Here is a 22,114-nt window from a genome sequence, read left to right on the forward strand (position 1 = left end):
TGTGCTTTGCCACAATTCTGTCTCTGAGCTCTTCAGGCAGTTCCTTTGACCTCATGATTCTCATTTGCTCTGACATGCACTGTGAGCTGTAAGGTCTTATATAGACAGGTGTGTGGCTTTCCTAATCAAGTCCAATCAGTATAATCAAACACCGCTGGACTCAAATGAAGGTGTAGAACCATCTCAAGGATGATCAGAAGAAATGGACAGCACCTGAGTTAAATATATGAGTGTCACAGCAAAGGGTCTGAATACTTAGGACCATGTGATATTTCAGTTTTTCTTTTTTAATAAATCTGCAAAAATGTCAACAATTCTGTGTTTTTCTGTCAATATGGGGTGCTGTGTGTACATTAATGAGGAAAAAAAAATAACTTAAATGATTTTAGCAAATGGCTGCAATATAACAAAGAGTGAAAAATTTAAGGGGGTCTGAATACTTTCCGTACCCACTGTATATATATATACAGTATATACACTTGCACACACATGAAAACTAAAACTAAATACTCTTTATAAAAATAGTTTTTGCTGTTTAAATCTCAAATATGAAAACTTCACTTTGAGTTTGATGGAAAAATATGGGGAAAAAAGATAGGATGAGTGATTCATCATGCAGGAACAATCCCACCTGGTGTTTTGCAACTTCTTCATTCGCCCACATGGAATGTAGCACCCAGATAATGTCTCAAACAGCACAGTGTTAGAAATCACATGCTCTTGATAGTGGACTGTAAGTAAAAACTTAGTTGCCAGAAGATGACTGCAGCTGCTCGTCATCATAGTCTGGTTGGAGACATACCGGAATAGCTTACTTTTGTGCTCATTGGGTGGCCTTAATGTAGTTTAACAGCTACCTAGCTCTTCTTGAAGATAAAATATACACATAGAATGTTCCTGGCAGCTCGTCTTTCATGTTCTGAGTTTGGGGTGCTGATAAAATCAGAATTTTCTGGGTGTGCCACCCATGGAGGTGCTAGTCTGTGAAAGAAAACTGGCGTTGCCATCCTGTCACTTGTCAATCATTATCCCACCCGCTGCTGATAATATTGATTCTATTGTACCACAGCTCATGATCAGCAAAAGACCAGCAGCTTTTATGTGGCATGGTGCTGAGAGGCAGTGCTAGCCTGGAGAGCGTATGGAGTCATGAGAAGAATGAATATCAGGATGTTCTTGAAGTCTTTCTTAGCTGGTCTATGTATTTGAATATGAAAGTTGTGTATATACAAGTTTGCATCTTATTTATTACAATTATGAGAAGGGACACATACACAAAAAGTAATATTTGGGAGGGACCTGTGACCCCTTTTGGTAAAATGTATTGTCCTAGTGATGAGGTAATATCATACATACCTGGGCCTTTAGGACCACCAGGGTTTTGTCCAAAACCTAAAAAAATTATTTGTCAAATCACTTCCAACTCTAAATATTTGGGTAATTTTTTAAGGCAGCATAATTCATCTTTAACTCCCTGTGCCATCCCACTTTGTGCGAATCAGTGGTTGGTAGAAAAATTTAAAATATTCAGTCTGATGGAACGGTTGGGGTGGGGGGGGAAATGTGAATTCATAAATGTCATTTTTTCAACTTATAATTTGGACAGTTATGAAAAATATGAACAATTTCTACCAAGAAATATTATTCATGAAATATGTTATTGGGAATATCTAATACTTGAATTTGTTCTAGATCCTTATGCATGTCATTACAGTGTCTTTGAAGTCAGTTTCCTTACTATAAAAATGTCTGTCAAGTCATTGACCAACTAAAGGTTTTGAACACAGCCGTGGTGAATGTACACTATATCATTCAGACATTTAGATGTGTTTTAAATACAGCTCTTATGTTCACCAAGGCTGCATTTACTTGATCAAAATTACAGAGAAAACTAACATTGTGAAATATTATTACAATTTAAAATAATTTTACTGTTTACTTTTTTATATTTAAAAAAAATGTAAAATGGCAAATCAGTCTGATAGGCTGATTTTTTTTTCTCTCAGGACTGTTATATAAATGTCTTCATTTTAATCAATTGAATGCATCCTTGCTGAATAAAATTATTGCTTTCTTTATTTAAAAAAAATGCTTTTGAGCAGTAATGTACAGGAAATAGCGGTCTTCACTGAAGAGAGAAGAAAAATAACTTGGCTGAATTCAGACCAACATACTAGCATATTATTTAGGTGATTCTGATCAAGCTCTTCCAGCAGCGTTTCATTTTCACGCCCCACTTTTGGGCCGCTGGACCTGGGTCAGTGATGGGCGTGCAGAGTGAAGGCGGATCCTCTGTCACGGCTCTTCGATTTAGGACTTGGGCAGTGATCTGATCCCAGATCAGTCTGAAATGCTAGTTTCCATCTGGGTCTTTTGAAGGAGCTTGCAATTAGCACTTGATGCCAGAAGGCCACAGGAAGCTTAATGATGGATGTAATAGATGATATGCATCATTGCGCATATGTTATTGTTTGTTAGACAGTGTCTAATGGGTACGTGATTGGTGCAAGTACAACACATGTGAAAATGAGCCAGCCGAAGAAGCCATTGTCCACTATAAAACCTCATCAGTAAATCATTTGTTTGGACTTGTTTTTCAATGTATACTACTAAAACCTATTAATAATAGTTCTGTTTATTACTATTGCTGATCTATTATTGTACTGGCTGAGTAGGTGAGGGCTTGTTCATAATATTACCCAGCATCTGTACGTGATGCAGCAAACCATTCTTCACTGGCCTAATGGCTTAGGCAATAATTACAGGGCTGAATTAAACTACCGGGAGGGAATAGAGTGAGATATACCCTCCCATCGGGGCCTTTGTGTGCTGCTATTCAGCCAGAAGAGGATGTTTCTGTTTCTCAGAGAGATGCTTTACACACATGCACACATACTTGAATGCAATTAGGCACAGATTACTAGACAAGCCGTCAGTGGCATCTACACAAAGAGCTGCCAGCGTTTATTGTTTCCTGTTTTGCAAACATGCCATTTTATAAATGAACTTTTTAAAGTGAAAACTGTCATTTGCAAAATGCAGGAGCGAGGGGATGTAGACAGCCTGTCTGAAGACTGGGCTTCATTCCTGAAATTATAATTTGTGGCACACACTAGCCAGGTTTTTTTGTGCCAGTGAAGAATGAGGCGTCGGAGGACTTGTGTATGCGAGATGAAGAGCCAGGGAGAAAAGAAAAGATGTGGAGCATGTGAGAGAGAAACAGAGAGCTTGTGATTATTTATCATGTGCTCGAGCATGGGATGGCAGGAAGGTGGGTCGTGAAGAATGGGATATAACATCAAGCCTGCGAAGGGACATCCTTCTCCAGGCAAAGCAGATCAGACATATAATCCGCTACCGGCGTCCCAGCAATGACTCAAACAAGCCTAACAAAGACACTATGCAGCTAGAAGAGAGAGAGAGTGTCAGCCAGAGAGTCTGAGGGAGAAACAAATGAAGGTTAGAGGAGGAGGACTGCATACAAGAAATAGAAAATGAGAGGAATTTGTAAGACTGTCGCTGTTGTGAATACACACAATTTAAACTGCTTAGAAAGCTGCCTACAGAGTAAGCATTTTAAGGCATCATTGGCACACACCCAAAGCTGTTCCAAAAGGTAAGCAATATAATTATGCTGCCTCCTAAAACAGCTTGTTTTGACCAAATTGTAAGGCCACATATGTATCCTTCACAAAAATTTTTTTATATATATATATACAGTGGGTACGGAAAGTATTCAGACCCCCTTAAATTTTTCACTCTTTGTTGTATTGCAGCCATTTGCTAAAATAATTTAAGTTCATTTTTTTTCCTCATTAATGTACACACAGCACCCCATATTGACAGAAAAACACAGAATTGTTGACATTTTTGCAGATTTATTAAAAAAGAAAAACTGAAATATCACATGGTCCTAAGTATTCAGACCCTTTGCTGTGACACTCATATATTTAACTCAGGTGCTGTCCATTTCTTCTGATCATCCTAAATACATATGTATTTATTTATATTACTTTATAGTATTTTTGATTACTAATACTATTATTGATTTTACAATTTTTATATATTACACTAGATTGGATTCTAAACATTTTGTTGTTGTTGTTGTTGTTGTTGAATTAAAGGGTTACTCCACCCCAAAATGAAAATGTTGTGCCAATAGAGCCTATTACATTAAGTAAAAATAGCAGTATTTTTAGTGATATCATATGCTATTTACACTAAGTGCAAATAGCTATAGATTCTATTTATACTATGTTAAAATAGCAGGATATTCTGCTAATTACTTATTGCAAATAGTGGCAATTATCTGCACCTCAGCATTGTAATTCTTTATAAAACAGTATGCAATAATAACTTACTGAGTGTAAATTTGAATTATAATTCAAATTATTAAATGGATGCCACCTTATTGGGGACAAAAGCCCTCCCTACACCTACCCTAACCCTACTTTATTTTCAACTTTTTGATTATTTCCTTTATTTTGAATGAAAATAAATGCCTTTACTGTTTGATACGAGATCTGAAAAGTGAGAAAAAAAAGTTCGGCAAAAGGTGGGATCGAACCCGGGTCGATCGCGTCAAAAAGTCGACAACAGCACTTATCCATCTGCGCCACTGGAGCTGATGAGTCATAACTTTTAACTAAATCTAAATAGACACTCCGTATTTTTTGATTGGCAGATGTCTCGTCCAGTCAGCGGTGAGTCTACCCTAACCCTACTTTATTTTCAACTTTTTGATTATTTCCTTCATTTGATGTGATTTGAAATTTGAAAAGGGAGAAAAAAAGTTTGCTAAAAGGCAGATTCGAACCCGGGTCGATCGCGTTAAAAGGAATAGCCTATGACACACGCTTTACAATCACACGTTGGTGGGTGGAGTTAGTGTAAATAGCCTCTGCCATCAAGGCGGGCTATTTGCACTTAGTGTAAATAGACACTCCAATGTATTTTTTTTATTCCCAACAGTTAAACAGTTGCCCACAGAAAAAAACAGGGGGTGCTGCAGCACCCTCAGCACCCCAACTTCCCGCGCCTATGTGTATGAAATATGCTTAAGTCATTTAGCAACATGCTAATGCCCAACTGCATTGAAATCAATTTGAAGTCTCCTGTGAGGAGTGCCATTTTTGTCGCATCTGGAGTTTCATATGTAGCGCGTTCCACTTTGGTCGCTCATGTTGACTGTTAGGATGTTGCTCCCTGTGTTAGGTAGTAGGCGGCAAGGCAGCTCACTAGGTTTTGGAATAGAGTTTGAGAGTGAGTGTGTGTGTGTGTGTATGTGTAGTCATTCACAGCATCAAAAACTGACAGATGCCGTCCCTAGAATTCATAACAGATTGTTCAAACAACATGGTTGGTTTTGTCTTGTATCACTGAAATTCAATATTTATTTCTGTCCTGGGTGAAATCGCTGTCAGACAAGATAGACAATAAAAAAATTCTCAGTGGAAAAAATTCTGACAAAACTGTATTTTCACAAAAACACAATGTACATCAGCCATGTGCTTTTAGCCTGTGGGCATCTTTTTTTGACTGATTTGATATCAGTATGTATAATGCCTCCGTCCTATTTAATCTGTTAGATTTATTCACTTGGTATTCACTGGGCAATTTGTACTTTTGCGTAGTTAACCATTTGAATTTAAAGTGTCATTATCATATAGTGAGATCACAGCACCGGTGCTGTGAGATTGCAGTGCACTTCACAGCGTAGCTCATGTTAAGTGCTTTTGCTGTGTGTTCTGCATGCCATCTCTTGCTCCCTTCATTCTCAATGCATCGCACGAGCCGCCCCTTGTGTCTGTGTGAAAGTTAAATGAGCCAGAGCTAAAGGTGAATCTAAAAACTGTTGATGGCTCCAAAAGATGTTGCCTGTACAACACCAAATTAAGTTTTGTTGTCTATAGAGTGTTTTATTTTTCCAGGATGCTATGGCACAGCCCTCATGTTTTTAGCCTCTCAATTTAGCCTAGACAGAAACAAAACGGTTTGTTTCAAAACCTAGAGAGCTGCCTTGCCATTTTCAGCCTACATAGGCAGCTGGTTTCTAAGGCAGCAGGTTTGGGGTCAGTGAGATTTTTCTTTTAAATGAATAATTTTTTTCACCAAGGATGCATTGAATTGATCAAAAGTGACTGTAAAGACATTTTACAAAGTTACAAAATATATTTCAAATAAATGCTGTTCTTTTGATTCTATTCTGAAGGATCAAGTGACACTGGAGTAATGGCTGCTGAAAATTCAACTTTGCTGTCACAGGTGTAAATTACATTGTAAAATATATTAAAATATAAAAGAGTTATTTTAAATTGTAATAATATTTCACAGTATTACTGTTGAGTCAAGTAAATGCAGCCTTGGTGAGCATATAAGACTTACAAAAACTTTAAAAAATCTTACCAATCTCAAACTTTTGAACAGTAGTGTCTATAGTAAGCATTTTTTTTGTCTTGGATGATTTTTTGAACAGGCTTCACATCCAGAGTGCACATCTGATGCCTTAAAATGTGGTTTAGGTTGGCAGCTTTGTAGGTTTGAATCAGAACTAAATTAAGCATTTATATAGCATATTATAGTCTTTTGACACCTAGCGATGTTTGTCCCTCTTCTTTTTTACTCTCTCTCTCTCTCTCTCTCTCTCTCTCTCTCTCTCTCAATCTGTGTTTGTCTTTTCTCTTTTTCTCTCTCTCTCTCTCTCTCTCTCTCTCTCTCTCTCTCTCTCTCTTTCTTAAAAGTCTATTAATGAATAGATTTGCTAGTGTGGCTGGACGGTTGGTTGCCTGGGTGATTGAAGCGATGGCGGTTTTGAAGTGCTGGTCTATGATCATCTCCTCCTCTGCCCGCTTCAACTCCACAGTTGAATTTTATACACAGAGTTGCTTATTTCCTCGTCTCCTCCTACCTCTTCAATACTCACTCAATCACACACCTCAACCCTGGGCTATTCAACTAGTAGTGTTCTTTGAAAAAGATGCAGGGTTAATTCTGGACTTTATCTGACCTCTAGATCTTTAGAAATTCAGTTACGCAATTCAATTTCCTCTCTCTCGCACTGATATCTCAATGCATCTCTCGGAACATGTTTAGCAGCTACCATTATTTTTGTTTGTGGAAGATTGATCAAGGTTTTGACAAATTCAGCCTGACAGTTTTTTTTTGTTTTGTTTTAATGACCAAAGAAAAATATGTGATTATGGATATCTTTTTCAGATTTTCAGACACTGTATACTAATGCCAGTGTCTACTCCATCAGCATCTCCGGATATAAATATGGATTATTACAATGACAATCCTGCATCCTCTTCATAATTTTATAGATATCCATTCAAAAGTTTTCACAGCTGTTGAAAATCTATTCTTGGCCAGCTTTGTGCCTCAAATTAACATCCCCTTCACCCAGAAGCCCACTGTGTTTAAAACCCACACAAACCTGGAGAAATAATTCTAGTATTTCTAGTTCAACACTACAGTCTCAATATTATTTACATAGAAAAGTAATTCAAGTAATTAAACTGAAAGGTTTTGTCAGTTGAAGGATGGGGTGAAGCGAGTGGATGAATAGAGAGGGAAAATCTCTTGTTAGGAAGGGTGATTTGAAGACTGACGTTCCACATAATACGAGCCATTGAGGGCAAGTAGAAATCAAAAAGACCTCCGTGGGTGAGCGGTGACAAGCTGGTCTCAGCAGCCAGGATCTGCTATGGGATGTCACAGTGGGACTTGGCCAGCCAGAGCACAGGGGAGAGAAGGAGATGCCTTTTTTTAGGAAGAACCAGAGCATTTGAAGAGCTGGCCAGAGGCTCTCAGTCTATAAAGAAGCATTTCCAGAGAAAATCTCATATATTCGACAGGCTTGTCCATTCTGTTTCAGTGGCCTGTGGAGGGATAAGGGGTTCAGAATGAAAAAGAAAAGAAAGGTGCTTTGTTGGTGCATCCTATTCCCTGCAGACTACCCTACTTCCTGTCTCTGCGGGCAGCCCATACGAGCACGAATGCTGTGATGTTGACTGTAAGCCATTACCACCTTCCTTTTGGCATTTGAAGTTCCTGCAACTTTGTGGATTCAACTCGTAAGGCATCACACATAAAGAATAAGTGCAGAGTCTGTTCCAAAGGTAGACTGTCATTCAGGCCTGCTTGGAGTTGAATGGACATGAGTCATTTTCCCTCTGGAGACGCTTCAGGGGAGAATCCATTCTTTCTTTCTCATCATCTGTATTCACAAATTCAAGTATACACCTTTTCATTGTAAACCGAGAAGCCTAAAATGAATTTTCCGGTTTCACTATAACCGTGACAACCAATTTTGTATCACCAGCAACAATAAATTAATTTTATTTTAACATTTATGATTTTATTGTAGCTTTTTTGTATAATTTATTACCATTTGTGACCCTGGACCACAAAACCAGTCTTAAGTCGCTGGGGTATATTTGTAGCAATAGCCAAAAATACATTGTATGGGTCAAAATTATCGATTTTTCTTTAAAGGGGTGGTTGATTGCGATTTCACTTTTTTAACGTTAGTTAGCGTGTAATGTTGCTGTTTGAGCATAAACAATATCTGCAAAGTTGCAGTGCTGAAAGTTCAATGCAAACGGAGATATCGTCTTCTAAAATTCTGGCAGTTTAATGCCTACAAAAATGGCTGGTAGGGACTACAACGAGCTTCTTCCCAGGTCCGTTACGTCACGAACCCAGATAAACCCCGCCCACGGGAACACACAGCAAAGGGGGCGAGGCCATGTTGTGCTGCTTTACAGAAGAGGAAGAGAAAACTAGAGGTGCACGTAAAAATCTGTTCATATATGAATGGCGATTCTGTCTTCTAACGATTCTAATGGATTCACAAGTTTCTAAACCAATGTTCTAAAGCAACGGTTCTTAATACTGTTCCTCGCGTCCTCCTGCTCTGCATATCTCTTTCTCTCTCTCTCTCTCATTCAGATCGTCAGATCAGCTCCAACAAACTGTTCCATTTGTACACTTATATTCACATAGCTATGAAGAAGCGTTATACATGGACGTGCGTACGGTTGCTGTGCTGTATTAAAGCTTTAATCAGAATAAAACCATATTAAAGCTAACAGAAGCAGTAGCATTTACAAACAACAGCATATCTAAAAGTATGGGACAACAACAAACAAACATACCATTAAGAGCAGTGCTTGCACAGGTTCTGCGCGATCCTCTTCATTAATATTCTCTGCGTCTCAATCGGGCTCAAATTGATAAGCAATATAGAGGACGTCATTGTTTACAATACAACCGGAGGACATTCTGAGCTTGAGGAGCGGGATGTTCAGACGCGCTGTAGAGGCGGTTTAGCGAATCACAACACACTGAGCCAGCTGACCAATCTCAGCCCATTGCGTATTTCTGAGGGAGGGGCTTCATAAAAACAGGAAATAATCGAGGCGTTTGTTAGAGAAGGGACAGATCGGTGTGGAATAAAGGTAAATTATGTGAAAAATAATGCGTTTTTTAAAAAAACGAAGCATGAACACATGTTAGACTGCACCCCATAAACACAATCAAGCCTAGAAAAAACCCAGTCAACCACCCCTTTAATGCCAAAAATCATTAGGATATTAAGTAAAGACCATGTTCCATGAAGATATTTTGTAAATTTCCTTCCATAAATATATCAAAACTTCATTTTTGATTAGTAATATGCATTGCTAAGAACTTCATTTGGACAACTTTAAAGGTGATTTTCTCAATATTTCAATTTTTTTGCACCCTCAGATTCCAGATTTTCAAATACCGGTAGTTGTATCCTGGCCAAATATTTTCCGATCCTAATAAACCATACATCAGTGGAAAGCTTATTTATTCAGTATATGTATAAATCTCAATTTAAAAAAATTGACACTTAAGACTGGTTTTGTGGTCCAGGGTCACATTTATCATTTATTTATTTCATTCTAATTTTAGTTTTATTATTTTTTATGTGCTGTTGTCTTGTTTGTTTGTTTGTTGTTAGTTTTATATTTCTATTTAATTTTTATTTCTCTTTGACTTTCACAGTTTAGATTATTTTAGCACTTAAAATTTAGGGTCACATTTTATTTTAAAGACCAATTCTTGCTATTAACAAACCATTAACTCTGACTTTTGCCTCAATGAACTTCTAATTTGCTGCTTATTAATTAGTTAAGGTAGTTGTTAAATTTAGGTATTGGTTAGTATTAGGGATGTAGAATATGGTCATGTGCTTTATAAGTACTAATAAACAGCCAATATGTTATTAATGTTCATAAGCGACTCGTTAATAGTGAGAATTGGTCACTACTACACTAAAGTGTTACCAAAATTAGAAATGAAATACTAACTGAAATAAAATCAGTTTAAGTTTGTAATCTAATATTTTCAATTATCAAAAGAAAAATTTTATAGTTTTATTTAACAATAGCAACACTGATTTGAGCCAATTATGTGGTAATTTAGGAGATGTTGCATAGTAATTTTCTCCAGATATTATTTCTAAAATGTTTTGAGAATGTTTTTCTTTGATAATCAGAACGTTCTACTAATGGTACTACAGGTTGTTCCTTTGTAACTTTAAAAGAAATGTTTCTTTTTAGCTGGGTTGCATTGTTTGTTTCTTAGTGTCACTTACTAATTTTAATTGACCTACTAAAAGAGAGTAGCACTACAAATGCAAGAGCATGTCTCCTCACTTGGAATTGTAAATTACATTCATACAATAAGGCACCAGGGGTGACATGTGGATGTTTCTACAGTGGCTTTGACATTTATGTGTATGACCGCTCATTTCATGTATTTAACAATACAGCACGGTTCTTGCTTTGTTTAAAGAAGTGGCTATTGGATCCCAGCAGGAATCAATGATATTTGCAGAGCTGAGATGTTTTGATCTCTCTCTGAAAGATGAACGTTTTGGTAACTAATCCCTAATCACAGCTGTTTCGTAACTACTGCTCAGGGGCAAATCCGACCTCCAAGAATTGCACAAGGATGGGAATGTGAACTTACAGCCTCCTGGTTATCATTGTCATTAATACGACAGGAATTTTGCAGTAGGGTTTGACACCAAAGTCAGTCATACGCGGAGAACAACCTTCATTTGTGGTGATAAACCTGTCAGCCGTTTCTACACAAGACAGAAACTGATTTAATTAGCTGATTTGGAGTGTATTAACTGGTTTGAGTTAAAGCTAAACTAGAAGGCAATCATCTTTCCACAATATAAATCATTTAGTTTTTCGACGTTGACTCAACGTTTGATTAGGGGTGTGCTATTATTGTATCTGCATGACTATGACTTATGACTTTCCACTTAGCTCTGTGTAAACAAGCATAATATTGAAGTGAGCACATGCATTAGGTAATCTGTACATACACTCACTCTCTAAGGCTGCTCTGATGTCTTTTAGCATAGTAACGCACTCAAGAACAATTTTAAAGCATGGGGAGGAGAAAGATTTAAAATAGCCTTAAATGGTCATTGAATTCGGGAATGTGTGGAAACTGCAAAAAAAAAAAAATTTGAGGACAGTTCTTTCGCTCTAACCATCAGTCAGACAGAAATAAAAATGTGTTGTGAGCAGCCCACATCCTGAAGGCCACTCTTCACTCTCTAAATTATAGGTGTTAGGTGCACATTTCGAAAGTGCAGATGGGCCAGGCAGTGGCTGAGCTTTTCTAATGCAGTCACACACCAGCAAACAAGCGTTAGTGAGGCAGCCCTTCCATCTCTTTCTGCTCTCCACCGCAGTGCAAACTCATTTCAGACATGTTACCGAATTACACCTTGTTGCAGTTTTGCTGCTTTTGTATGAATATCATTGCTCAGGTTCCTTTGAACTTCTCCAGACTCCTCGATCTTGGCGTGGTGGAGTGAAAAAGAAGGCAGCCTGTTGAACCACCACACATCTGTCATGCTCAGTCTTGGCTCAATGCTTGCCCAGGCCAAGTCGTGAAGAGAGTTCAAGTGAACATGATGGATGTGCGGTGGTTGCACAGTAGAAGACTTGAACTAAATGGTTACCGTCAGACCCAGACAGAACTCAAAAGTTGAAACTTTCAGTGGGTATTAATTGATTTCAAAATGAAAATTCTGTCATTCTGTTTTTTTTTGTTGTTGTTGTTGTTGTTGTTTTTAATAAACAATTGTGGTACTGTTTTGAGTCACTACTGGGTTTGTAAAATCTGTTCCTAAAGCAAAACCAATTAAAAACCACTGTAATACACAATGCTTTCTCTGTTTGTGTTTGTTAGATCAGTGGAATGTGTCTTGCAATTCTTAGAGCCACGTCTTATGTTTGAAAATGTGGAACACGCACACAAAAAGTCACATCCCGGGAGCAGCATACAGTGATTTGTATGTCCGCCGGCATCATTTAGCATTTAGGCAGGAGGAAGCTAATTATCCACTCCCTACTATTGCTGCAAATGTCTCCAACCAAACTGGGTATTCTCAGAATGTCTTTGTTTTTTGTGTTGGAGGACCTGACCCTGAATCAGCAAGAAGGAGCTTCTTCCTTTGGGTTTCTGACCTCAGGTCATGTTTAATGAAAGACTCCCTGATTACACTGCCTGATATTGGGCTGCTGTTATCAAGAAACCAAGCGTCCATCAGGCTATTGTCTTTTTTAGGCAGCTTGTCTATTGAATTGCTCGATGTATCTGTGAAAGTGGAGTGTCTTTGATTTTCTGTCTCTATTTCTCTGTTGTGATAATCATGCATTTGTCCTACCTTGTTATTTTGTCCACTTTTCATTTCGTCAGGTGCATCACAACAGTAAAAGGAGGAGATGCAATCAATTTTTTACCGGCCCATAGCTAATCTGTATGTGTGTCTACTTTGTTCACCAGTGTTTTTTATGTGTAATTATGTTGTCTATCTGTCATATACGTGTGCAGGTTTTGAGTTACTGTATCAGCCGGAGGTGGTCCGACTCTACCTGTCCCTGCTTACAGAAAGCCAGAACTATAACACGCTAGAAGCAGCAGCCGGGGCTCTGCAGAACCTCAGCGCTGGACAGTGGACAGTAAGTGTCTTCTCAGAACTTTCCTGCACATAACAAATTTGGAAGCATCAGGAATTGGAAACTGATTCTTATTTAGATCCGTTTAAACAAACAATCCCAGATCAGAATTATATTCATGATTATTTGTTTCCATTAGAGATTCAGGATAGTGTATTCTGTTCTTCTGCTTATGCAAATGGACATCAAAATATAGAAATAAAACATAGTAATTAGAGCCGTTGTCAAGATGGCATCACTCGGCTTGTTTTCGGTCCGCTGTCCATGTGAATTTAGTTTATGTATTGTGATTTTATTGACTTTTTGTGGTATACACTACCATTCAAAAGTTTGGGTCTGTAAGATTTTTTTTTCTTTTATGTTTTTGAACAAGAAACCTCTTATACTCACCAAGGCTGCACTAATATAAAAGGCAGTAATATGAAATAGTTAAATATTTATTTTGTTAATTTTTTTCTATTTAAAATAACTTTAATATATTTTAAAATGTAATTTACATATGATCCTTCAGAAATCATTTGAATATGCTGATTTAGTGCTCAAGAATAATTTATTATTTTTTATTTTCACATTTTATGTTATTTTTGTGGATACTGTAATACATGTTTGAAACAATGTGAAAGTTTTTACTGTCACTTTTCATCAGTTTAATCCATTCTTGTTGAATAAAAGTATGAATTTCTTTAAAAAAAAAAAAATCTTACTGGCCCAAATCTTTTTCATGCTATTGTACATTAAATGAAGACTTGATTTCAATTTATGTCTGATTTATTACTGTCCTGTGGAAATCTTAAAAAAGGTCTAATTTTCTCTGTTAACTCTGTTAAGCAATAATAATCGCTCTCCAAGCACTGGCTATTCATTCTCTCAAAATGACTAAAATAATGAGTTCAAAGCTACAGAAATGAAGTTGAAACTTGCATCCCCAACTACCAATTAAATCACTTTAATGACAAAAGATGAGTCAATGGTTATGTGAACTAACACAAGACTATTTCAAACAAAGACAGCCCATTCAACCACCACACCACTGAACTCTGATTGGTCTGCTAGACTAGAGTACATTATGCAAATCCATAAAGCTTAATTTGTAATGTTTTGTTTTTGTCTGCTTGCAGTGCTCCTTGAACACATTCCTAGTCAATACTTAATTACGAGTATCACATGTCTGTGCCACAGTATCGTGTGGGGCTCTCTTCTCTCTTGAGGCAGAAGTCAAGTGGAAATGCCACTAATAAACACATCTCCCTATACACCTATTGCAAGAGTAAATCCCATTAAACTGCACTGCCCTGACCATGCTTCTTTCTCCATGTCGAACCTGAATTGCAGTCATGCATAAGCTCACAGCTTCTCTGTGTGGTTACACCATTTCAGACCTGCCTCATCTCTATGCCTGGTGACACACGCGTGCTTGTGAACCCAGAGTCCCCAGCACATCACAAACCCCTGCTGTAGGGAGACGGGCATGTCACGTCTGTGGTCTATAAGAGGATTTGAGAGCTTTTATTTATTAATTTATTCCCTTTCCTACTTTTTTTGACAAATGCGTTTCTAGGCTCACTACCATCTCCTAGTGGCCATAGTGTGGCATTGCAATAACTTAATTACTGTCTCAGGGGCACTGGTTGAGGAATAGAGATGTCTTGTGTCACATAAAGGTTTTGTGATTCATGGGGTTGGAGCGACAAATGCACACAAGTCTAACGGGGATAAATGGCTATTTACTGGATTGCAATTTCCCAGAATAGAGGGGCTTTTTCTCACGCACATACTCAGACAGGCATAATGCTGTTCTGGAAGATTTCAGAGCTGCATATCTGGCTGAGCATAAGTTGACCTGACTTAATTAAATGAATGCAGTTGAAAAATGTCAGAATTACTGGCTTAGTACAGTCTGTTCCTCTCATTTCTGCAGTGGTCGAACTATATCCGTGCGACAGTGCGTAAGGAGAAAGGGCTGCCAATCCTCGTCGAGCTCTTGCGCTCGGACTCGGACAAGGTGGTGCGAGCTGTGGCCATCGCTCTGAGGAACCTGTCCATCGACCGCCGCAACAAAGACCTGATAGGCAAGAGCAGTATTTATGGATCATTAGTACCCATAATGTTAAACACATATTTCCATAATACTTATATAAAGGTGCACTCAGATTTTTTCCCTTATAAGTTTTGCACAAAAAATCTGGAGTCAGTAAGATTTTGTAATCTTTTATGAAAGAAAGGCTGCATTTTTTTGTATTATTAAACATACTGTAAAAACAGTGTTATTGTGACATATTTTAACAACTTAAAATAATTGTTTTCCATTTAAATACACTTTCAAATAGTTCATTGGACTTTATCAAATTTGGCAGATTTTTTTTAACTTCAGGTTTTTTTTATTCATTAGATTTTTACCCACAATATTAAATGTTAATGAACTTAAAGTTCACCCAAAAATGAAAATTCTGTCATTAATTACTTGTAAAACCTTTGTTCATCTTCAGATCATCTTTTGTTCTTTTTGAACACAAAAATTATTCTTGTAGATTCATAACATTACAGTTGAACCACTGATGTTACGTGGACTATTTTAACAATGTCCTTAATTTTTGATTCTGTGCCTTGAATGTGGTAGGACCCTTGCTGTCTATGCAGGATCAGAAAGCTCTCGGATTACATCAAAAATATCTTAATTTGTGTTCCGAAGATGAACTAATGTCTTATGGGTTTGGAACCGCATGAGCTTGAGTATTTTTGGGTGAACTATCCCTTTAAATATGTAAATTAATTATACACATAAATCTATGTTTGTGGTTTGGCACAATTGTATTCTGCTTCAGGGTGACTGCAGCTTGCTTTACGTTCTTTCAGAGCTGAATCTTTCATCCTTTTATATTATCATCCTCAGGGAGTTACGCAATGAGGGACTTGGTCAGCAACTTGCCCAGCGGACAGCAGAGGCCAGCCAAGAACCTGGATGAGGACACAGTGGTGGCCATCCTCAACACCATCCATGAAATCATCACTGACAGCTCTGAAAACGCCCGCTCTCTCATTACTGCTCAAGCAATCGACAAACTAGTTGCCATCAACAAGACCAGGTAAGAAGGGAACAGAGAACGGACCAAGATTATGCTAGTGGCACAATATATGGTCTTCTCTTTGATCAGAATTAAGCCATATTCTGATATAGTTTCTGATTTCTGCTCAAAAAAATAGTCCATGTGACATCAGTGGTTCAACCGTAATGTTATGAAGCTACGAGAATACTTTTTGAGTGCAAAGAAAACAAAAACAAGGACTTCATTTCAACAATTCAGCGGTCAGGAGAGTACCACAATGCTATTTTATGGACTATTTTAACCATGTCCTTGCTACCTTTCTGGTCCTTGAACATAGTAGTTGTGTTGCTGTCTATGGAGGATCAGAAAGTTATTGGATTTCATCAAAAGTATCTTGTTTTCCGAAGATGAGCAAAAGTCGTACAGGTTTGGAATGTCATGAGGGTGAATAATTAATGACAGAATTTTCATTTTGGATGAACTATCCCTTTAAACTCTATTTTCATCTATCTAGGTTATAATTGGTTTATAAATCAAGCCAACTATCTACAGTACTTTCACTTCAACCAGTTATGATTTCTTAAGGCTCGCTTAGTTCTTCTGTATGCAACAACGTTTTTTTGATCTGTGTAAACATCTTATGTTAGTTCGGGTCCTCCTCAACTCGCAGAGAAAAACAGCAACAAGAGTTGCTGCTCTTTGAAGTGTCTTATTTTTATCAGCACACATGTCATCTTTAATATATTCATGTGAAAAACTGAATATTAAATGGTGTAGTGCTGTAGATATCAAAAGCAGCAGAGACCTCCGGAGAGTGAGCCATATTTTAAACAAACCTCCTCCAACCTTTCCACATGTGACCTTGTTTAAATCTTCACATCATTTATATCGTTTCGGCTTGAGCATGATTTTACCCAAAACTAAATATTGATTGTGAGAGATTAACTTTTTAAAGAGTACATGCTAGACTGGAGAGTGGCTACACGGCCTCTCTCTATCCCTCTCTGAGTCTGGAGATGCGACTTTGAAGTCGTAGGATCCTGGTAATTAAGTGAGGATCACAGGAAAAGCTAATGAAGTGAAAAGAGAGAAATCTGTGGCCACAGGGGTTGGAGATTGGAGCCATAGTGACTCTGAGATGCTGGGAGGGGAATAGATGACTTTGAATTTGAGAGTTATTCCACTGAGCTCCAGTTTCCAACTCTCTTTCCCTCCATGTTTATGCATTGCAGCCAGTCAGCAAGGGAGACCAAAGCTGCTTCCCATGTACTACAGACGGTTTGGAGCTATAAGGAGCTGAGAAACACCCTGACCAAGGATGGCTGGAATAAAACACACTTCCAGGTAGAGCGAAGCATAAACACACACAAGCACTCTGATTTCTCAGTTATTCTTATACCAAATTCTAAAGTGGAGAAGGGTAAATCTCGTGAAGAAATGTCCGGGTCACACTTCACTTCAAAATGTAAAGAAATTAATATGAAAATATTTGCATAGTGAAAATGGAACATTAATAGAGTGTTATTTTCGTGAAAATCTAGCAGAATTATCTTATTTTAAAAAAAAGCTCTTCATTAATGTAATACATTCCTGTCTGGACACCAGAGGGCGTAGTTTGTGGGGGGATAAGGGGATATAACCCCCCCCAATAACCAAAACTAGCAAGTACAACACCCCCAATATTTATACCATGGTTTATGGAAACCTCAAATCAGGCTATTAATTAATTATTTGAATAGTTTATAAGTGCTAACTTTACTAACAAACCGAACGGAGCAGTTTATCAACACAATATGACGCAGTTCATGAGCGGCGCGCGAATCGCCGAATACTCTGCGCGTGTTCACCAGCACGCTCGAGAACTGTGATAGGATTTGCGCGAGCCATTCCTATCATGAAGCTGATGCTCAAATATGTGATCTATTTGAATTATTTAGAGAAACAGCCACTTTAAAATGCTATGGAGAAAGTCGAACAGTAGCTAAAAAAAGGCAAATAAACTAAAAAGACTGATGAAAAGAGGAGAAAACAGACTTGAACCAGCACTAACATATATTAAAATCGTTTTAAGCTACTCATGACCACCTTTACTAGAATTTATCACGTTTTATTGTAGGCTTATTTATTGTGTAAAACGTAGCCTAACTTGTAGAATTTATATTAGATAATCTGTTAAGGGAATAGATTTTTCCCTATAGATTTTTATTGCAACTGTGGCATGTTGTAGCTATTGGTTCTAAATAGGGCTGTCAACGTTAACGTGTTAACGAATGCGATTAATTTTACAATCCTTAATGTGTTAAAATAATTTATCGCAATTAACGCAAAATTACTGAAGCACAATTTCTATTCTAACCCTTTAACCCAATTTTGCTTCTCTGCATGCGATCAGATCATTTTAAGCCGCTAAACTCCAGGAAAGTTTTCAGTCCAATGATCCAGTAAGCGAATGCATTCAAACAATCCATCCAAAACAGTGCTAATATAAAGGAAACCAGGCTGATTACATCAGAGATTGCAGAGAGAACAGAGACTCGCATTGCGTTTTCAGTGAATTATTCATTCCAGTGTGTTTGGCTTTTAAACACGAGCTCTGTCATATTCTGTGATTGTCTCTGAAGAGCGCGAGCCCTCACATGTCACACGCGCTGTGTGAAGTACAGACTGAACGGAATGTCAACACATCCCACCGCTGTATGGCCAGATGAGACGCAAACTACATTTTCTTGACTGGATAACCAGTCTCGCTAGTAAAGTTTTGATGGATGAAGACTGCAATCAAGGTAAAGACGGTTGCGGTGGCGTACAGGAGTCGTACAGTATGCACACATGAGTCCGTTATATTAATGCGTGTATGAGTGCTCGACGCACTGATCGCACATTGTATTTATGCATAGGCACAGACATTTCCGTACATTGACGCTGTTTTCACACACATTCACGATAATGTTTTGATTTGTCATGTGTATGTTGCTGTGTTTTGTTATTCTGAATGGATCCGTGTACTGTAGTAGATATATGCAGTCAGCAGGCAGTTGGTTTAGGGGGGTTTTTTTGGCATCACCATGTGGTCCTGTTCAGTATCGCAACATGACTTCTCTAAAATGTAAAAAAACTCTTTGCTGTTGTACTGTACACATACTATACAATTCAGATTTTTTTTTTCTAACATTTGTTTCTTTTATATGTGCTTATATGGGCTCCTTATATCAATTGGTTCTTTGGTGTCATTTTGGAGTTTCCTTTTGGAGTTCTTTTGGAGTCCTTTTTTGGAAAGACATCTACATTTATCTTGAAAAAAGCTTGCAGAAAATACAGATTTTTGAGAATCACCCTTCAATCTTTTGGTTTTCTTTGCTGGATATATCAAATGATGACAAAATAAACATTTGAAACAAGATATATGGTCTATGCTTAATTTCATGAAGTGTGCGATTAATCGCGATTAATCACAGAAAAACGGTGTGATTAATTAGATTAAAAAGTTTAATCTATTGTCAACCCTAGTTCTAAATGTGCAGGCGGTTGTTTCTTCATAACAGATGCTATATGCTGATTAATTTTAAAAAAGTCATTTTTTGCCTGCGTGATTAATAGGCTTGTCTTATTATTACAAATGCTACAGTTAAGACCTATGCTACATGGCCTTCAGATATTCCAAAAGATGGCATAGATTAAATCATCTAGAGGCTGATAAACTGTTAAGGAGGAAGACATAAACAATATCAATATTAGAAAATGTTAAGTTAGATTGACTTCCCATAGCATGATGAATTAGAACATTCTGTCAAACTATAGCCTATAAGTGCCTAAATAATAGGCTAAAATACATTACATATATATATATCCTATGTAAACAAGTAATTGTTAACTATGATGTTACTTTATTGCACCAACTTTGCATAGATGATAGCACAAAAGATAATTTCATAAAAATAAATATATAAGCAAACAAACAAATAAATAAACCTTATGAGTGAGCATGACCTGGGACTCTACTAAAACAGTTCACACTTTAACCCCCCTGATGTTCAAACCAAAACTACGCCCTTGCTGGACACAATGATTTTGTTCACATTTTAAAATATAAAACAAATATGATATAAAGTTATATCACAGGTCATCAAAATAATTATTAATAATTATTAAAAATATATTCAAGGAAACCAATACTGCCATGATGTTTACTTCATATTTGCTATATTTTACAAATGTACATTAATTCTGTTATGAAAATGTTTCACATATATTTTTCACATAACAGTATTTTTTTGAATGAGATCAAATGTTTTTAAGTTCATTTAGTAAATTTTTTTCAGAATGCAAAAAAAATCATAATGGTTGAAACGATAGATCTAATTTCCTTGATGCACGATACAGTTTTCGTAAGAAAGTGAAATATGATTCAGACATTTCTTGACGGTTTTTGTGAGATTCACTCTGAAAGTTCTATTGTAACTGTTTTTTGTGAAGGTTTGTCATTCTGGCCTGTGTTTCTGAAACATTCTGTTCTTAATCCTTCTCAGCCGATAGCAACTGGAACTCCCAAAGGATCCAAGAGTTGCAAGCCTGGCTACGACGATACTACACTCCCCTTGATGGAGAAGAACCAAGGTTAGCGTAAGACCCCAAACAGAGACTTTACACACCCTGATGGCAGCAAATCTGGGTGCTCAGGGGAGTTCCGGAGGTTCAGGTGCACCTGAGCGAGCATATCTTGTGAACTCTACTACTTTCTGTGTTTTAACACGTGGCACAATGCTTGATCTCTCACCCCCGCTGCTCAGCTGGTGTGTGCAGCTGTCGCATCTCTTGGGCTTTAATCGGTCATTTGAGCAGTTCATATGATACAGAATGATTTATGAGGATCAGACAGCAGCTTAATGGGCCTCAGTGTAGGAGCTCATTATTCATTCACTCTCAAGTAAAATGATGGTAAATTACTGCGGTGCTGCAATAAAAAGCACCATCCGTCCACCCAGGGCACATCTCATTGAGAGAGGAGTTTGCATGACAGCTTTGGCTTTTTTTTAACGATTTTATTACTGCTGTTAGCATGGATGCTCATGACAGTGATACATTTGATCACTTCCATCAGTCCCATGCCATTCCCTGCTTGCCTTTTTGTGAAGAATAGAGCACAAGTGTGACCGCCCACCTTTTCAGAAACATTTTTCTCACTCATTTTCTCTATAGCTGCATTAAAAATCTATAAAAAGGTCTTGAACCAAATTAACTGCTATAAACTACTCATGCGTGAACTATTGTGAAGGATATTACTGAATCAGCACAACAATAAAATATAAAACATTTAACTTAAGATCATTATATTATGTTCTAAATGTATTCTTAAATGTATTTAAATATGCATTACCATTCAAAAATTAATGGACGGTAATGTTTTTTAATGTTTTTGAAAGTATCTTATGCTTATCAAGACTGCATTTATTTATTCTGAAATACAGTAAAAGTCTATTGCATCTAAATATAGTAAAAAACAGTAATATTATAAGAATATTATTACAAAGTAAAATAACTCTATTAATAAATAACTCAAATTTTAAAGGGGGAGTTCATTGCGAGTTCACTTTTTTAATGTTAATTAGTGTTATGTTGCTGTTTAAGCATAAACAATATCTGCAAAGTTACGAAGCTGAAAGTTCAATGCAAACGGAGATATCGTCTTTTAAAATTCTGGCAGTTTAATGCCTACAAAAACGGCTGGTAGGGACTACAACAAGTTACTTCCCGGGTTCGTGACATCACAAACCCAGATAAACCCCCGCCCTCGGGAAAAGGCAGCAAAGGGGGCGAGGCCATGCTGTGCTGCTTTAGAAAAGAGGAAGAGAAAACTAGAGGAGCACGTAAAAATCTATTCATATATGAATGGCAATTCTGTCTTCTAATGATTCTAATGGATTCACAAGTTTCAAAATCAATGTTCTAAAGCAGCGGTTCTTAATACTGTTCCTCGCGTCCCCTGCTCTGCATCTCTCTCTCTCTCATTCAGCTCAGCTCCAACAATGAACTGTTTATTTTCACATACTATAG

At 37.4% G+C, this 22,114-nt stretch overlaps 1 protein-coding gene across 9 annotated transcripts in view; it reads left to right on the forward strand.

Annotated features, from left to right (window-relative positions):
* LOC107595013 (armadillo repeat protein deleted in velo-cardio-facial syndrome homolog) overlaps positions 1-22,114 on the forward strand; it is a 150,731-nt gene that overhangs the window by 122,228 nt on the left and 6,389 nt on the right. For all 9 annotated transcript variants that reach the window (XM_016285277.1, XM_016285268.1, XM_016285274.1 and 6 more), the window contains 5 exons: positions 12,895-13,022; positions 14,938-15,088; positions 15,910-16,102; positions 17,296-17,407; positions 20,590-20,677. In XM_016285277.1, the coding sequence (XP_016140763.1) occupies positions 12,895-13,022; positions 14,938-15,088; positions 15,910-16,102; positions 17,296-17,407; positions 20,590-20,677 (672 nt within the window). The remainder of the gene's footprint in view (positions 1-12,894; positions 13,023-14,937; positions 15,089-15,909; positions 16,103-17,295; positions 17,408-20,589; positions 20,678-22,114) is intronic.

The sequence above is a fragment of the Sinocyclocheilus grahami genome, unplaced genomic scaffold (assembly GCF_001515645.1).
Source record: "Sinocyclocheilus grahami isolate Dianchi unplaced genomic scaffold, SAMN03320097.WGS_v1.1 scaffold195.1, whole genome shotgun sequence".
Lineage (NCBI taxonomy): Eukaryota > Metazoa > Chordata > Actinopteri > Cypriniformes > Cyprinidae > Sinocyclocheilus > Sinocyclocheilus grahami.